The following is a 15,956-nucleotide window of genomic DNA, read 5'->3' as shown; positions in this document are numbered from 1 at the left end:
AAGAAATCATAAAACAGCCGAGTCTTTCAGTTATAAAGTCCTATGGCCTGGGGTGACATTTTTCTGTCATAAAGCACTTTTGGTAGGTATGTGTTATATACATGTGGAAAGCTGTGACAAGCCTCCAGCTTAAACGACCAGGTCAAACGGACTATACACGACAGACTAGGTATTATAGCCAATACATTTCGGTAATTGATGTCATGTTTGAATGGAGTGCTGCTAATAAAGTCACTGCATTTCACTTATATCTGAATTCAATTAGTGTTCTGTGCATTTCGAAATATCCACTATACACGTATGTCAAATCAATTTCATTTCAATTTGTTGATTTCACATTATGCAGCTATTAACTTCCAACTTCAATATGAGCCATTAACTTTAAAATCCACTTAAACACTGCATTTAGTCCAACATTTTTCTGTATTTGCGTGACTATTACAGTAAATCTACACTGTCTTCAAAATAAAAAAGTTTGGACAAATTTAACAGAACTATGAATCTAAAAGCAAAATTTTCCTCTTTTTCCCCCCCGTAAGATTTTTTTGCTGTGTTGGTAAAAGTAATATAGAAAAAAAATCCTATGAAAAAAAAAAGGAATCTATTGTAAAATTTTAAACACCGATACCCATTTAGGAAATCAAATTTAACTTGTCATTTTTTCTGACTTATGATGGTTGGTCAGACACTTTTAGTTCACTGAGTCACACGTGCAATATTACTGCAAAACCAACTTTAGTATCCAAATTTGTAAATAACACTGTCCTGCCAAATGAAGACACCTCTTGAGATAACTGCATGTACACAAAGGATTTCAAGTTTCCCGTTCCTGCTTAATCCCACATGGAGTTAAAAACTGTCTTAAACAAAATCCTTTTCTCAATAACCAATGGCGGTCGACCAGGAACATCCGTGACTGTATATATATATTAAATATCGTCAAAGTCATTACCTGAGAAATAATCGAAGATCGACGATGTGAGCCACGCCGTAGACAAAGAACGAAGCTGGTACAACTACACTTATCTTAGTCGAACACCCTACACTATCAATAAGAGGCCAAAACAACATCTTCGTACCTATCATTTCTCCACTGTGATATTTCACAAAGCAAACCCGGTATAGGCTATAGCCACAAGTGTCATTAAACGGTAAACATGCTCAAATATTGATGGTTTTTAATTATTCATCATCATCTTGGGAGGTAGGAAGTACCTTATATATGCTACATAAATATCTTAACATGATAACAAAACCCCTATATAACAATAAACACCTACTTCGTCTTTACTTACTGTTTGTAAAAACACAGTAATTCATCATGTATTTTAATTAGATATTTTTTTTACCTTTTTTGTCCAGGACATTTACCGTAATCACCTTTCGAACGAGTAATTGATTTTCGTTTAAGGAAGAAAGAAAATATATAATTGGTTGATTTTGAAGTTACGCTTATACCGGTTGGATAAACTTGAGTACAATTGATTTTTTTTCTTCAGTCATGCAGCTTGTGTTGATATGAAAAGCAAAACAATGGTTTTCCTATATTTTGAAGAGCTCATTTAGGTTTCGAAACATTTTAACTTTTTAAACGTGAGTGTTAAGTTTCTAGCAAATTGTTTAGAATTCTGGATCAGTGCTGACTGTTCAATTGTATCAAAATTACTTCAGCTATGTTTGAGGTATGACGCATACATTCAGTTATTTTTGACAAATGATTTCGTCATAGTTATTTTTACTGTAAAAGGTAGAAGCTGATTCTAATCAGACCATAAAAACGTTTTTTATCAATTTTATCAGATCATTTCATGACCCTTATTTTTCTATCAGAAGAAAAAACATCTTTTCATGGTACATGTACATTACATTAAATTGAGGTACATTAGAGCTTGTATTTTATTTGAGTTAAGGGTATATGTTACACCTTACACTTGTACCATCTGCGTTAAGATTTATCTCCCCTTTATTCACAGATTAGTCTTTAAAATTATCTGAGAGCGAATTAGATGTATTTATTATTGTCTTCCTTTCAAAAATGTCAACTATAATCCAGTCCAAATAACTATTCAGAATTATTTTCTTCTTTCTTTAAAGGTAAAGCCCTTCTTTAATGGAGAAACAGATGGCTACAGTAAGATAACATACACCCTTAAATCACTGAAAGATGAAGAATGAGACATATCCTGCTAAACTTCTGAAGTAGGCTTCAGCAGTTCTGAAGTTATCTAATGATCTGGACATAAATGTTTTGAACCAATGGAAAGAATAACTTCCATAAAGCTAGGGTTTCAGGTGACAAAGGGGCTGCATTGGCAAAGTGGTGATTAAGGCTTCTGACATTCTGCTACCACTAGCCCTCTACCGCTGGGTCACGGGTTCGAGACCCACGTGGGAAAGTCACCAGGTACTGGCTGTCGATCGGTGGTTTATCTCCGGGAACTCCGATTTTCCTCCACCACCAAAACCTAGCACGTCCTTAAACGACCATAGCTGTTAATAGGACATACTTAAACACAAACAAACTAAACTAAACCAAACTGACAAAACTGAAAGCAATGGAGACACAATAGTGCAAATTGTGAAAATGTATGAGAAAAGCTATTTCTTAAGTCAAAAAACACTTTTTCATTTCTGTGTTACAAAAGATATTTTCAACTTTTCTCTCTTTCTAAGAACAAATATTTGTACCAACTCATCCCTAGTATCTATTGGAAAACAATTTCTACAAATTATATCAAATGTCACAATTATTGACAAGTGTACGAACCATTTACACAGCCATCATCATTACCTTATCCAACAGGGCCGTCAACTATCTGTGGTTTCCGCAATATTTTTTTTATCGGAACACAGCCAATTACCCAAGGCATTACGGCAACCACAAATAACGTATTAATCTTGTATAGTCATGTTACCAAGTAAATTAATCAATACTGCGCCCATTATGTAGATTAACTTAGTTTTGTTGGGTCAGAATTAACTGGTAACAATGTACATTGTATAAGAATCCGACAACATTTACGAAATTGGAGCAGGGGATGCTTGTGGCAGTTTTACTAACTAACTGTTAGCCAGTACCAAAACTTGAATGTTTTGTCTACAAAATTTATTTTAATACAAAGATGCATGTGTTGATACCAACATAAAGAAGAGTTGCTTGAATTTCATGCATTATTTCAATTTTTTTGTCTATAGTATATATGATCCTATATTTGAGGGAGACTCCCGATTTTGGACCCTAAAATTGAGCATTTTCATACCCAGAGAATTTGCTAAACTGTTCCTATTTTCTGATGATCTGATGATTTCATCTGGAAGAACAACTCAAAGATGCCCTTTTTAAGTGTTGTTTTTTCCCTAGGGTGTAATTTATAACACACATTTTATTTACACTTCTAATTCCTAGCATGCGTAATCTCCCCAATGGAAATTTCAAAAAGTTGATAATGAATCAAACTTCATAATGGGGTTACAGGTGGGGAGTCGGTGGGAATTTTATCCTTTCTGCAAAGGGAAATAGTATTTGAGAATCTCAAGTACTATTTCCCTTAACAGAAAGGATAAAGAGATTTTCTATAATTTACCTCTCTTCAATCAGTCTATTTAGTCTAAATTTCTGTCAGAAGGGTCAACACTTTAGACTTTCTATTTTGTTTTGTTTGTTTGTTTGAGTTTCCATTGTGTCCCTCACAAATGATGGGTCAGAAAATCATGGTGTCACACCACTAATGACGGGACCATTAAAATGACCACCACATGGAAATGTCATATGAAAACGTGAAAATAGTAATTTCTCACCCTTGACTTAGTCATTTCATTCTGACAACAGATCGAAGAGTTAATTATGAAACAGAAACAACGCCAAAAGAAAACCCCCAGAGATTTCAAGAGGAGCAGTGAGTGAAGTATAACAATTCACGTTTCTTCATTGTTCTGAATCGAAACAGACGCTGGAAGCACACTTCTAGGAGTTTCTGCGAAAAAAAACACCTGCATTAGTCACCCATCTACAATCATGCATTGGAATGAAGCAGGTTGAGTTTTTCCCTGTGTAACAAATGTATCATTATACTCGATGATGGAACATCTTCGATACAACTGTGATCACATTTCCCCAAAAACTCTGCCTGAGTGAGGCATCACAACCCAGGACTACTATGGGTAGTGCTCCACGGATTGAGTTGAAAAGAAAATCCCCCCAGCTGCGTCCAAGAAACAAACCACTAGATGGTTCACCACTGTGACATGAATAAACACAGTGAAATCATGAGTAACTGAAATAAAGAGGTTTGATCCAAAAGATGAGAGTACCCTACCTTGGCCTGCTCTTCAAAGGTATGGAAGTTCTGGATGAGGGTCTCCACGTGTTGTACTGTCGCCCCTATATCTGACATTGCCTTTTCTAGCTCCTCCATCCGATGATCGTAGCTGTACTGGAACTGTGAATCAAGAAAACAACGCAATTAAACACTAGAAAGTCCAGCACACTCTCTCCAGTGTTATAGCCTATATTAAGTTGCGAGATGTGGAAAGCAGATATTTCATCGAAAGAATAAAACACAACTACCCTGGTAAATCACAGTATTATTATCAAGAAGATCTTATAAAATTTTGGAATATTTAAGAGGTAAACCAATATGTAGAGTGAAAGTAGCAATCTGAAAGGACAAGAAAGCTGGTTTGATGATAAAAGACACCTTTATCCAGAATTAGCAAAAATATACTAATGACTAGTAATATATTCAGTAAAACCTTGATATAATGCCCCTTGTTTCATTTGGCACCTTGTTTACTGCCAAAGTATTTCAATGTCCCTCTTTCTTGTTTTCTTAATTAAGAGTTCATTTATACACTATAACCTTCATTTTATCTTCAACCCTCTTTACAATGCCAACATTTCTCTGGACAATTGGTGGCAGTATAACAAGGTTTTACTGTATATACTGACGCATAACTATCTTTTTGCTCATTCACGATCGGTGTTTCTCAATTTAAGTTTTAAAGACCACATATATTGACTATATCAACCTTTTGTGTTGATGGGCAATTAAGGATGTAGTTATAATACTTATATTCAACACATACACAACTTATTTCATATTTATTACCACCAACAATAAAACTTTCCCATTGATCTTGTCAAAATTGTACTCCAATCAACTTATTTGTACAATGCTTGCGATTTGAAAAAAATAAAAAGATAAAATATTCGTACCAGTTTGAATTCTTCTTCAAACTGTCGCAGCTGTAGCGACTGTTTTAAACGTTTTTCGTGAACCTCCCAGAATCTCTCAAAGTTTGATTTTGTCTCTTCTAGCTGCATCAGTAGTCTGAAAATAAACGAAATATCGTAATTATTGTCAACAAACTGATATTGATAACTGATAATCTTACCCCATTTGTGCCACACATAATTACATTGATTGTGATACAGCTGCTGGATTAATGACTGGGACCAATTTTGTGCAAACAAGTGGCAACCTGTGCGCCGAACACTTGCTGGATGACGGGACAATTACTGATGAGTATAGATTAATAACTCATTAACCCCTGAAATTTCATAATGAACTATTTCAACCTTTGAACTGGAAGCGTTCAAATGTGTTTTCAGGGGTGAATGAGTTAACAATGCTACTCACTATGGACTGTTCCTGCAGTTATTATACTGTTGTCTTTCTCTTGAGAAAAGGTACATGATCTTGTATTTATGGACCAGAAGATTTTCAGAACGTATTTAATATCATGTCTACTGTCTAATCTGGTCTTAATTGTGATGTCAACTAAAAAAAATTAGTCTTTTGGAATGCCCCCACCACTTATCTATTTTTAGTAACAGTGACCATGACCTTGACTAAGATTATTTTTTTAAATCCCTTTAGCACATCTACATTTCACATTTCACAGTGTATCACCATGTCATATTTCAGGAAATAATAGCCTCCATCTGGGCTGACAAAGTGCATGCTTGCCTACTTTTCGAAATTTCCATGGGGGAGATATTCTGCATTCTCAAAATTGAAACCTATATAAAGTGTGTGTATATACCCCCTAGAGACAAAATAACCCTTTAAAATTACATAATTTGAGTTGTTCTTTCAAATGAGATCATTAGATCTCAGAATATAGAAACAGTTTAGCAAATTCACTGGTTAAAATACTGAATATAAGGGTTCAAAATTGGGACTCTCCCTCCTAAATAGGAAGAGTTGGCAAGTTTGACAGTGATAAATTTAAGCTGATACAGTTATTAATAATTTGTTTGTGTTTTACTTGGATAACTTAATAGAAGAGGTACGATTTGTAAAATCCCGTTAAACATTCACAAAAACATTGTAAAAAAAGTGGAATAGAAAACAGTTAACTTACCTCTCTAGATTGAGAACGTGAGTTTGATGTATCATCGGCGTGCGTGGGTTGTCTCCCTTTATACAACTCAGTATGGTCTTGCCATGATCATCAGAGGACATGAGGTCATTGATGATTTCTTTCCGACCCATTATGTGGTCGTGGATGAGTGCTTCCGTTCCTTTCACGTCGTTTGGAACCTCCATCTCCTGGAATTTCTTCACAAGAACAGCAATGGCAGTCGCGATTTTCTCGGTATTCGTGGAGAACTTTTCAACAGCCTAAAAATATAATTATACTTAAAGGTTGCATCTACTTTCATACTTGATGAAAAGTAATAGAATTATCATAAGGCTAATTCTTTATGTTTATATCTGATTACTTATGTACCATCTTCGATAGTCCAGGGGTTACACCCACTTTCTGTCTCTACACCCCTGGAATATGTCATAGCAAAATTGAAGGCTAAGTGTGCAACACCTAGGGGATGAGAGGAGAAGACTAGTTTGATCCTTTGATGTACGTAAAAAACGGTCACATAAAAGTAAAATTTACTACCTTTGAAGTCGAGTGTCTCTCTTCTGTAATCTTCAAAGGACATCAGCCTAACTATTGGTCAGGTATTTTTACCTGACACCAGTCAAATAGATAGTTGTGTGCCTTCAATTTCGCTAAGACATATATTCCAGGGGTGCAGAAAGCGAATGTGAGCATTTCCCCTGGATTATCAAGGATAATTATGTACTTAAAAATCTTGAAACTGATTCTATGCACCAAAATACAAATATTTTTTTTCATCTTAGAAATATTGAATTTGATTGGAAATATTGCAACATAAATATATTTGTAATACATGTGATTAAAATATTGATATATCGATCATTACATATTTTGACTATTAATCAAATTTAAAACAAATTGATATATAATTTTTGTTTAATCTCTTTAATTTAATGTACAGTTGTGTATTGATATTCTTGTTACCTGTGTTGAGTTAATTGTCTTAAAGTGATTAAAAAAAAGCTCAGTATGCAATTCATTACTTTTGAACAATGTTACCGTTTTTTTCCCCAATTTCTAATATGTATATATTTTACTGATTCATTGTGCTGTGCTAGGTCTATTTTATCTACCGTGTCATATGAAAATATCAATTGTTTTGAGAGACATTGTGTCACGGTGATACCCTCATTCTTAAATATAGCCAAGTAAATTTTATGGGATAGGAACGGCAGAGTTATGCCCCTTACCCACTCACTACGTTTGCCATTGGAACTACTGACATTAGACAGGGGTCTACAATTTTACTAATCATTTGACTGGGGCTAGTATAATTCATGTCAAAGCTGTTAATATCAAACATGAACAATTTAGTTTCTTTGACATCTGCCTGTTGATCCCTTCCATGTACAGCTTAATTATAGTCTTTCAATAAAATTTGTTGAAATGAAATTATTACTAAGGTGATCAAAACATGTAATTATAGACCCCAGCATTTTAATATTACGCAGCTTAAGACGAATTAGAAAGAATCAACAATAAAATTAGCTGTCGTGGAAGTAATTGACATTTTACAACGATGTCAGACACAAGTAAAGCATCATTATTTTCTTATAGCGTTATTTAAGATCCAACACAATTAACAATGTATTGATTGTGTCTCTCACGGCGGGGGTGCTGCATGGGAAGCAGTTTAATGACTGTCGCTGTAATACCGCCACATTTCGGCTCTAGATACCTATAGTCTCTTATAGCGTTTCTTTCGGTAATTTTAATTAAAGTTATGTCACTGTATCAGCATTTTTATTCGCATCAATCAACTTTACACAAACGTTATCGACAGATCTTAATAATTTTTACCTGATAAACTGCTATATCCATTTTCTCGATAAAATATAGAAAATTTATAATTTAAAACATGAATTATGACCTTTATTTTACTTTCCCATAGATTTATGTTCTGATGAACTAAACTGGTATTTTATCACATAATATAAACTTGGAGAGGTTTTGTGTTTGTTCTCAATGGAAAATCTCCAAGCTGCCTGTATTGATTTCTTCCCGTGACAGACATATGCACTCAGGAAACCCAAGACCGGTGCCTCAAAAACAGTGTAACAGTCACAGTGAGCGATGTTAGACTTCACACGTACGTGTAGTGATGTACATACAATGTACATGACCACTAGTACTTTTTAACTCCTTCACTCCTGAAATTTCATAATGAACTATTCCAACCTTTGAATTTGAATTGGAAGAGTTCAAATGTGACTTCAGGGGTGAATGAGTTAAAGACTATTTCGGTAAACATCACTCTGCTATCTCAAGTCAGGTTCTTGATTACAAAATGTTGGCGATTGTGGGTGACAAAGTATATGATATATGCCCTGAAGTATGATGCAAGCTAAACAAGGACCATAACTCTATAAACAGGGGAGCAGGAGATTTTAGTACAGGACCATTTGCCATCCCAATATCAATAAAGAATTTGGCAATTGTAGGTGAGAGAAAAATATAAAAAAAATATATTAAAACAATTATGCGTGACAAAGAACGGCCTATCACTCTGTAAATAGTTGGACACGAAACCAAATTCCCTACATAGTGCTTTGCAATCCAAAGATATACATAAATGTATTCACACACAAAATTTAGCATTCATAGGTACATGTAACAGAGTATATGAAAAATGACCTGAAAACACAATGCAAGGAGAACAAGGGGCCATCACTCTGTAAATCTGGACTTCAGTACAAGATTCTCTGCCATTCTAAGAGGTACTCTCATAGAAAATTTGGCAATTGAAGGTGAAAGTCATGAGTATATGAATTACGCCCTCAAAAAGTGACTTGAACTCTTCCAAATCAAAGGTTGGAATAGTTCATTATGAAACTTCAGGGGTGAGTGAGTTAATCAAATTAAATGTACACATCCCGTTATATAAACACAATGTCCTGTAACTTACAGCTCGATGTTGAGTCCATTCATTGGCGTCGTATTCCAACTGACCTCCGACCTCTTTGGTCAGCTGACTGGGGTCAATGTATTCAAACATCTGGTTTGGGTCGTTACACATCACAACCTGGTTAAATCAACCAATCATACACATCAACAACAACAAAAACTTATCAAACCCTATTTGAAATTTTTGAATTACAATTAAAAAATTCAACTATATACAATTTACATACCACATCAATAATATATTTTTATGAGGATATTCAATTTTGAATTGACAATTTCAAATTTCAAATTCTCGAATGTCTTCCAAAATGGCAATAAATGGCATTTATATGTGTTGATTTACCTGTTTTAGCAACAGAATAAAATCAGCATCATTAGAAGATTAGTTGTAAATTTCATAAAATTGTTCAAGTTATATGTCTAAGCTGTGTTTTATTTATGAATCATTAGAAATATATTGGAATTGTGATGATAAATCTTCAACTTGACTAACACGGAATCTGTCCAAAATGCTGCAAATTGGCAGCAGAGCAAAAAAGTGTCATGAAATTAAATGGGCCCGATTTTGTTTTGGAAAGAAACTTGGAAATGGTTTATTTAAATATCTGTTGAGTTTTTTTTTATTTCAAACACAATAAACAAGATTTTGAATATGAAAATAAAATGTCTTCAAGAAATGATGCTTACCTAGGGGAATGGATACAATTACATAATATTCTCCACCTACAGTTCGTTATTTATGTGTGGTATAACCACGGGATACAGTGGAGAAGTTAGGATTGGTACCGCTGGTGTTATTACCAAGGGAGACGACAACTCTAGAACAACCCCATTAAAATGGCAACGAAATGTTTTTATTTCACAACTTGAGATGGGAAAAGATTGACATTGAGTCCTAGAGCTGAGCCTTACAGAACGAATGTAATTACTTTTTAGTGATCCTTGAAATCAAAAAGGACGGGAAAGCAACTTTAAATTTCTGTATTTATCTTAACAATTTTTCACAATATTTTTCTTCCACTTTTTTTTTCTTTTTCGTTTTATAGTTTTTCAGATTGCATGACTCAGCATAGTTAACATGGATCAGCACAATAAATGTCACATTATGGGATAGCGAAATGATGTATGCTTTCCAAATTGTGGGGAGCTTTAACTAAATCATTGAATGTCTCCTTCCATATTGATTTTCGTTGTCATGGTTACAGCGCACTAACTGTCTGAGGGTTTTGACTGCATTTGATTCGTTCTCAACCGTTTCCTATAATTCAGCAGAAAATTGGAAAACTCTTTGAATATGGATGGGAGCAAACTGAAGTAACAGGATTAAGCTGTTGTAATATCTACAATGTGTAAACAGCAGGGCGTACAAAGTTATGATTTATTATCTTTTAAGGGTCCTCTGTCCAATATTTTGCAGCTGTTATATTCCTTAATATTGTAAGGGCCTGTTTTATATATTTTGCTCAGATATTATGTTTTCATTTATCTAAGTTATCAGGTTGTTTTTTTTGTTTTTTTTAATTAAATCAAATTCCACTCCAATATTAAACTATTTGAAGTCCTAATTAATCTGTAATTTATGGTATCAATATTCTCGTTATTTAATTTGATGCCATCTTTGGTGACTGCGGATAAAGCGAAATTAACCCTTTTACAACTGTAATCCATAATGGATTCATCCAGATCAATGCAAGGTAAAGTCTACTCAAGTTACATAGGGGTGAAAGGGTAAAATCCTTCGAGAAATTATTACCAGCTATACATTTCAGCCTGTACCACAAAACAAATTTCTATAATTCAATATGAATGTAATCTAGCTGTTATTGAGACCTGCAGTAAAGAGTTTACATATAATATTTGAAAGAAATTAATTATGAATGAAGAAACCATATTAAACATCCTCCATACTCCAGGGATTACGCTCACTTTCGCTCTCTACACCCCTGGAATATGTCATAGCAAAATTGAAGGCTTGGTGTGCACCACCTTGTGAATGAGATGAGAACATGCATGCACTAGTTTGATTCTCCGATGTACATCAAAAGAATCTGTCAGTCGAGTAACAGTAAAATTGACTGGCTTTGAAGTCCAGTGTCGTTCTTATGTCATCTTCAAAGGACATGTATCATGTGGCTTAGCAATTGGTCAGTTTTTTTTACCCAAGACCAATGAAATAGCTAGTCGCATGCCTTCAATTTTGCTATGACATATCGAGGATGCTATTGTTACTGATAATGGTTTTTTTTTTATGAGAGCCAATCTTCAAAGCCAGATTTCAAAATGATTCAATTTCCAACAAAATATTTCATACAGTTGAAAACTGTTCACTCATTGCTTGGAAAGTCACTCAGAAATCTCACAATTAGCTGGTTAGGACTACCAATGCAACAACTCACTGACCTTGAACTCCAGTTCTTCCTTGACAAATTTTGACCTCATGTCAGCAAACGCCCTCTGGAAGAAGCCGTGCGGTTGAAGCAAGAAGACGACCTGCAGGTGCTTGGGAAAAAAGTCCTGAAACATACAAATAATATAGCATTATAGCAAATTAGATTCTGTTTTTAAAAGTCATAAAATCTGGTACAAAATTCTGCAGTCAATAAGATGGAAAAACGTTTAAAGACTTACCATTAGGTGATGTCTATAACAATATCTTATAGGAGTTTCTAAGATTGCAAATAAGAAATTATTGTTTTATTAGAAATTGAAATATTCAACAGTTTGAATTTTTGCAGTGCCGATTCATTGTGCTTTTATTGCATACCAAGAAATTTCGCCTTTCACATTCAATCACGATGCACGTTTTGTTGTTTATTTTTATTCGTTGTAATGATAAATTCGCCATCATTACGGAGGGCGAAAAAGTCGAAAATTTAACTGCAGTGAACATTTCCCAGTATACAATAGTTACTCACAGACATCTTGAGTAGAAGAGATTTGACAGAACTCCATCCAGCCTGTCGTCTGTCCAACACGATCACAAACCCCAGCTCCGTCTCGTGGAGTCTACAAAATTCACAAAGAAAACTACAGAAAATTGTTTAACTCTTTCACCCCTACATTTTCAAAGTGGACTTGCCCAGTCTTTGATTTGGTAAGGTTTCAATGGGACTTAAGGGGTGAATGGACTTATGCAAGTTAAGTGAGAGTGTTGTCTGCTCTTGGCAGAAATAAAGGAGGCACAGTAGTCTAGAGGTAGGATGACAGGCTCGTGACCGAAGGGTTGTGGGTTCACGGAACGGAACGGCACTGTGTTGTATCTTTGAGCAGGATACTTTACTCTGCTTGTTCCAGTCTACTCAGCTGTAAATTAGTATGTGGTTGTGCAGTGCTAGAATTGTAGAATCCTAGCTGTGAGCGCCGAAATGGCAGCACTGCTCCCCTGAGGGAGTTGAAAAAGGTATTGGCTGTTTGCAAAGGCCCTATAACCGTGGATAATAATTTGTGAACCACTTGGTTGTGATGAAGAGGTATGTAAGAAACTCAAATTATTGTTATTATGAAGGAAACCACAAACTTGTTACCTATAGTTACATCATGGTGTCAATAAAGTTTAGATATGACTGCGTGAGAAAACTTCATTACAATCCATATTTCAATATTTACGAGCAATAAATATCAGCTACATGTATATTGCTTACAACGTTTAATCCCATCAATCACCCTTATCAACCACCATTTAAATTGTAAGTGATCTTGGTAATCGACAATTTCACTTGACCTCTAAACCTCCGATTGGCAGCCCATGAAATTCACTTAACTAGAACCTTTAAAATGGAGTACAACATGCCAAATGTAATGTTCAGTCAAACCTGCTAGTGAAACCACCTCTTTAAAAGACCACCTGTGTTAAGACCCACTTTCAAAAACTCCCCATTGCAGTTTTATTCATGTTAACGTATAAAACCTGTATTAAAAGACCACCTGTTTTAAAAGATGGCTTTTCAATCTCCCCATTTCAGGTATATTGATGCTAAGTGAACTTTATTAAGAGACCACCTCTATTTAAAGACGACTTTTATTTCAGTTATATTCATGTTAATTGAACCTGTATTTAGAGACCGCCTCTATCAAAAGACCACCTGTATTAAAAGATGACTTTTATAACTCCCCATATCAGGTATATATATTTATGTTAACTGAAACTATATTAAGAGACCACCTCTATTAAAGGACCACCTGTATTAAAAGATGGCTTTTAAAACTCCCCATTTCAGGTATATTGATGCTAAGTGAACCTTTATTAAGAGACCACCTCTATTTAAAGACGACTTTTATTTCAGTTATATTTATGTTAATTGAACCTGTATTTAGAGACCACCTCTATCAAAAGACCACCTGTATTAAAAGATGACACTTAAAACTCCCCATTACAGGTATATTCATGTTAATTGAACCTGTATTAGAGACCACCTCTATTAAAAGACCACCTGTATTAAAAGATGACTATTTATATTAACTGAACCTATGTTAAGAGACCACTTGTAATAAGAGACCACTGTATTGGCTTCTTAACCATGATCTCTGAATGCAGGCTTAACTGTGTGCAATAATGTCCAAGAAGTCAACATTTGAGAAAGGGTCAATAGGTGAACACAACAAAAACACGAGAAAACAAGATCCAACGTTGATCGTGGATATTCAGTGAAGGTCTGCCTACCCCAGTTGATGTATTCCTAAATGGAATTCCCTAGTCTGCGGCCATAACAGTAATCACAATTCAAAAGAAAAGATGACCAGACAACACCAATGGGGAGTCTCTGCAAATTTATTTCATGTTGCCTGGTCATCTCTTCTTTTGAACAGCAAAAACAGTATGCCACCTCTTTAAAGAAGGGGAGATAACTGTAAACAAAAGTGTAACAATATGGCCGTCACTCCTGATATTTTTTATATAAGTAGGAAAGGTCCTGCTAGTTAATGCTCTCAGAAAGTAGATGTTGTAATTCACTGTCAAACTCTGCGAGTCACAACAAACCCGTACTATGGTTCAAATTACAAAGGAAATTATATATTATTAATATTTTATATAAACATATCCAAAATCAATACACGTTATATTAATTCTCCCTCAGTGGACACAATCTTTTGTCCTATTTTTACATAATTAATTACTTTCTGCACGCTGTTGGCAAATATTCACCAGCATGGCCGGGGAACCCAAATCTATATATATATGTGTAAGCTGTCTGGTAAAATCAGTGTTTCGGAATGGAGCAGGTCATGTTCGGTGTTATTTGCACCAATCAATAGCCGACGCCCTGTAGACCTATATTTTGTATATGTCTGGATCTATCCGCTATATACTCAGGTCAGTTAACAAATGAAAATGAAGGAAATATACTGAAAAATGCACGTGTATGTGTGGTATGTTACTTGATTAAGGATCCCTGTCACACTGTAGGCAAAACACTAGAGAATTCCACTTTAACTTTTCTTTGTAGAGTAACCTCCCCTTAAATTCCTTTACATTATACAACAGTAGTGTGACTGGGTCAGAGTACAACCAATGACAAAGAGACTCTCTTGGTTAGAGTGGCGGTATAATGAACAGAGGTCATGGGTTTGAATCCTTTTCTGGCCGTGGCCCATTACGTTTTTACACTCGGAACATTGAATGTTGATTTTTGTTATTAATTTCATCTTTATCATTTTTTTCATAAAATGCTGAAAAACAGTATCCAGTGTATTGTAATGAATGTGTTGAGATGGTAAGCTTAAGGGGATCCTTAAAACATTCACTCCTGAAGACACTCCTCCAATTCAAATGTTGGAATAGTTCATTATGAAATTTCAGGGGTGAATGAGTTAGGGTAACACAGTAAATATTAACATACCGGTAAATGCGTAATGAATTAATTTTTTTTTTTTTATTTTTTTTTTAGATTTTAATAAAGGACCTTCAAACCATACAGGATTATACCTTAGCTCATTGTATATGTGTGTGTGCATTAAACATCTCTGTTCATTACACATGCTAATATATGATACTTTCTTTCTTGCCAATTCCACAGGAAAAATCTATATTCGCCATAAGTGACATTGATTGTGTCTACCGGTCAGAAAACAAACACAGACTGCGAGGACTACAGACATATTTTTATTTTTTTCCCTTAAAACAAAACTGGAACAATTTTCAACATACAATGCAGCAAAGCCTGTTGGCAACAGACAATTGATGCACTGTAGAGGTCTGACCGAGCATCGTTATAACTGTGTAATGACCGATGGCTGAAATGATACACCCCCTGCGAAATGATTATGAATAATTCATGAAAATTCATGAACAGTTCATGAAATATTCATGAATAATATTCATGAATGTTCTTGATTTGTTCATGAACATTTTCATGAAATTCATGAACTTAAAACTTCATGAATAATCTTGAGCAAAATATATTCATGAAAATTCATGAATCATGAAAGCATGTGAAAATCATGAATATAAATTCATGAATATTCATGAATGTAAAATCATGAACTTTCATGAATATAAAATCATGAATATTCATGAATATATGAATTCATGAACATTCATGAAAAATGGCAACAATTCATGAATGTTCATGAATGTTCATGAAGAAAACGTCCCATTTTAAGTTCATGAATTGAAAATGCTTGAAATATTCATGAACATTCATGAACAT

The 15,956-nt window shown here is 34.6% G+C and overlaps 1 protein-coding gene across 7 annotated transcripts in view; it reads right to left on the bottom strand.

The window, feature by feature from the left end:
* Nucleotides 1–15,956, bottom strand: part of LOC110446520 (guanine nucleotide exchange factor DBS-like) — a 124,980-nt gene that overhangs the window by 51,294 nt on the left and 57,730 nt on the right. For all 7 annotated transcript variants that reach the window (XM_021491712.1, XM_021491706.1, XM_021491707.1 and 4 more), the window contains 6 exons: nt 12,225–12,315; nt 11,710–11,823; nt 9,311–9,427; nt 6,367–6,626; nt 5,216–5,330; nt 4,317–4,439 (listed from right to left, as the gene is read on the bottom strand). In XM_021491712.1, coding sequence (XP_021347387.1) covers nt 4,317–4,439; nt 5,216–5,330; nt 6,367–6,626; nt 9,311–9,427; nt 11,710–11,823; nt 12,225–12,315 — 820 coding nt within the window. The remainder of the gene's footprint in view (nt 1–4,316; nt 4,440–5,215; nt 5,331–6,366; nt 6,627–9,310; nt 9,428–11,709; nt 11,824–12,224; nt 12,316–15,956) is intronic.

The sequence above is a fragment of the Mizuhopecten yessoensis genome, unplaced genomic scaffold, assembly GCF_002113885.1.
Source record: "Mizuhopecten yessoensis strain PY_sf001 unplaced genomic scaffold, ASM211388v2 scaffold2751, whole genome shotgun sequence".
Taxonomy (NCBI): domain Eukaryota; kingdom Metazoa; phylum Mollusca; class Bivalvia; order Pectinida; family Pectinidae; genus Mizuhopecten; species Mizuhopecten yessoensis.
Note: the sequence above shows the minus strand (reverse complement) of the source record. Positions and strands in the feature narration are given on the sequence as shown.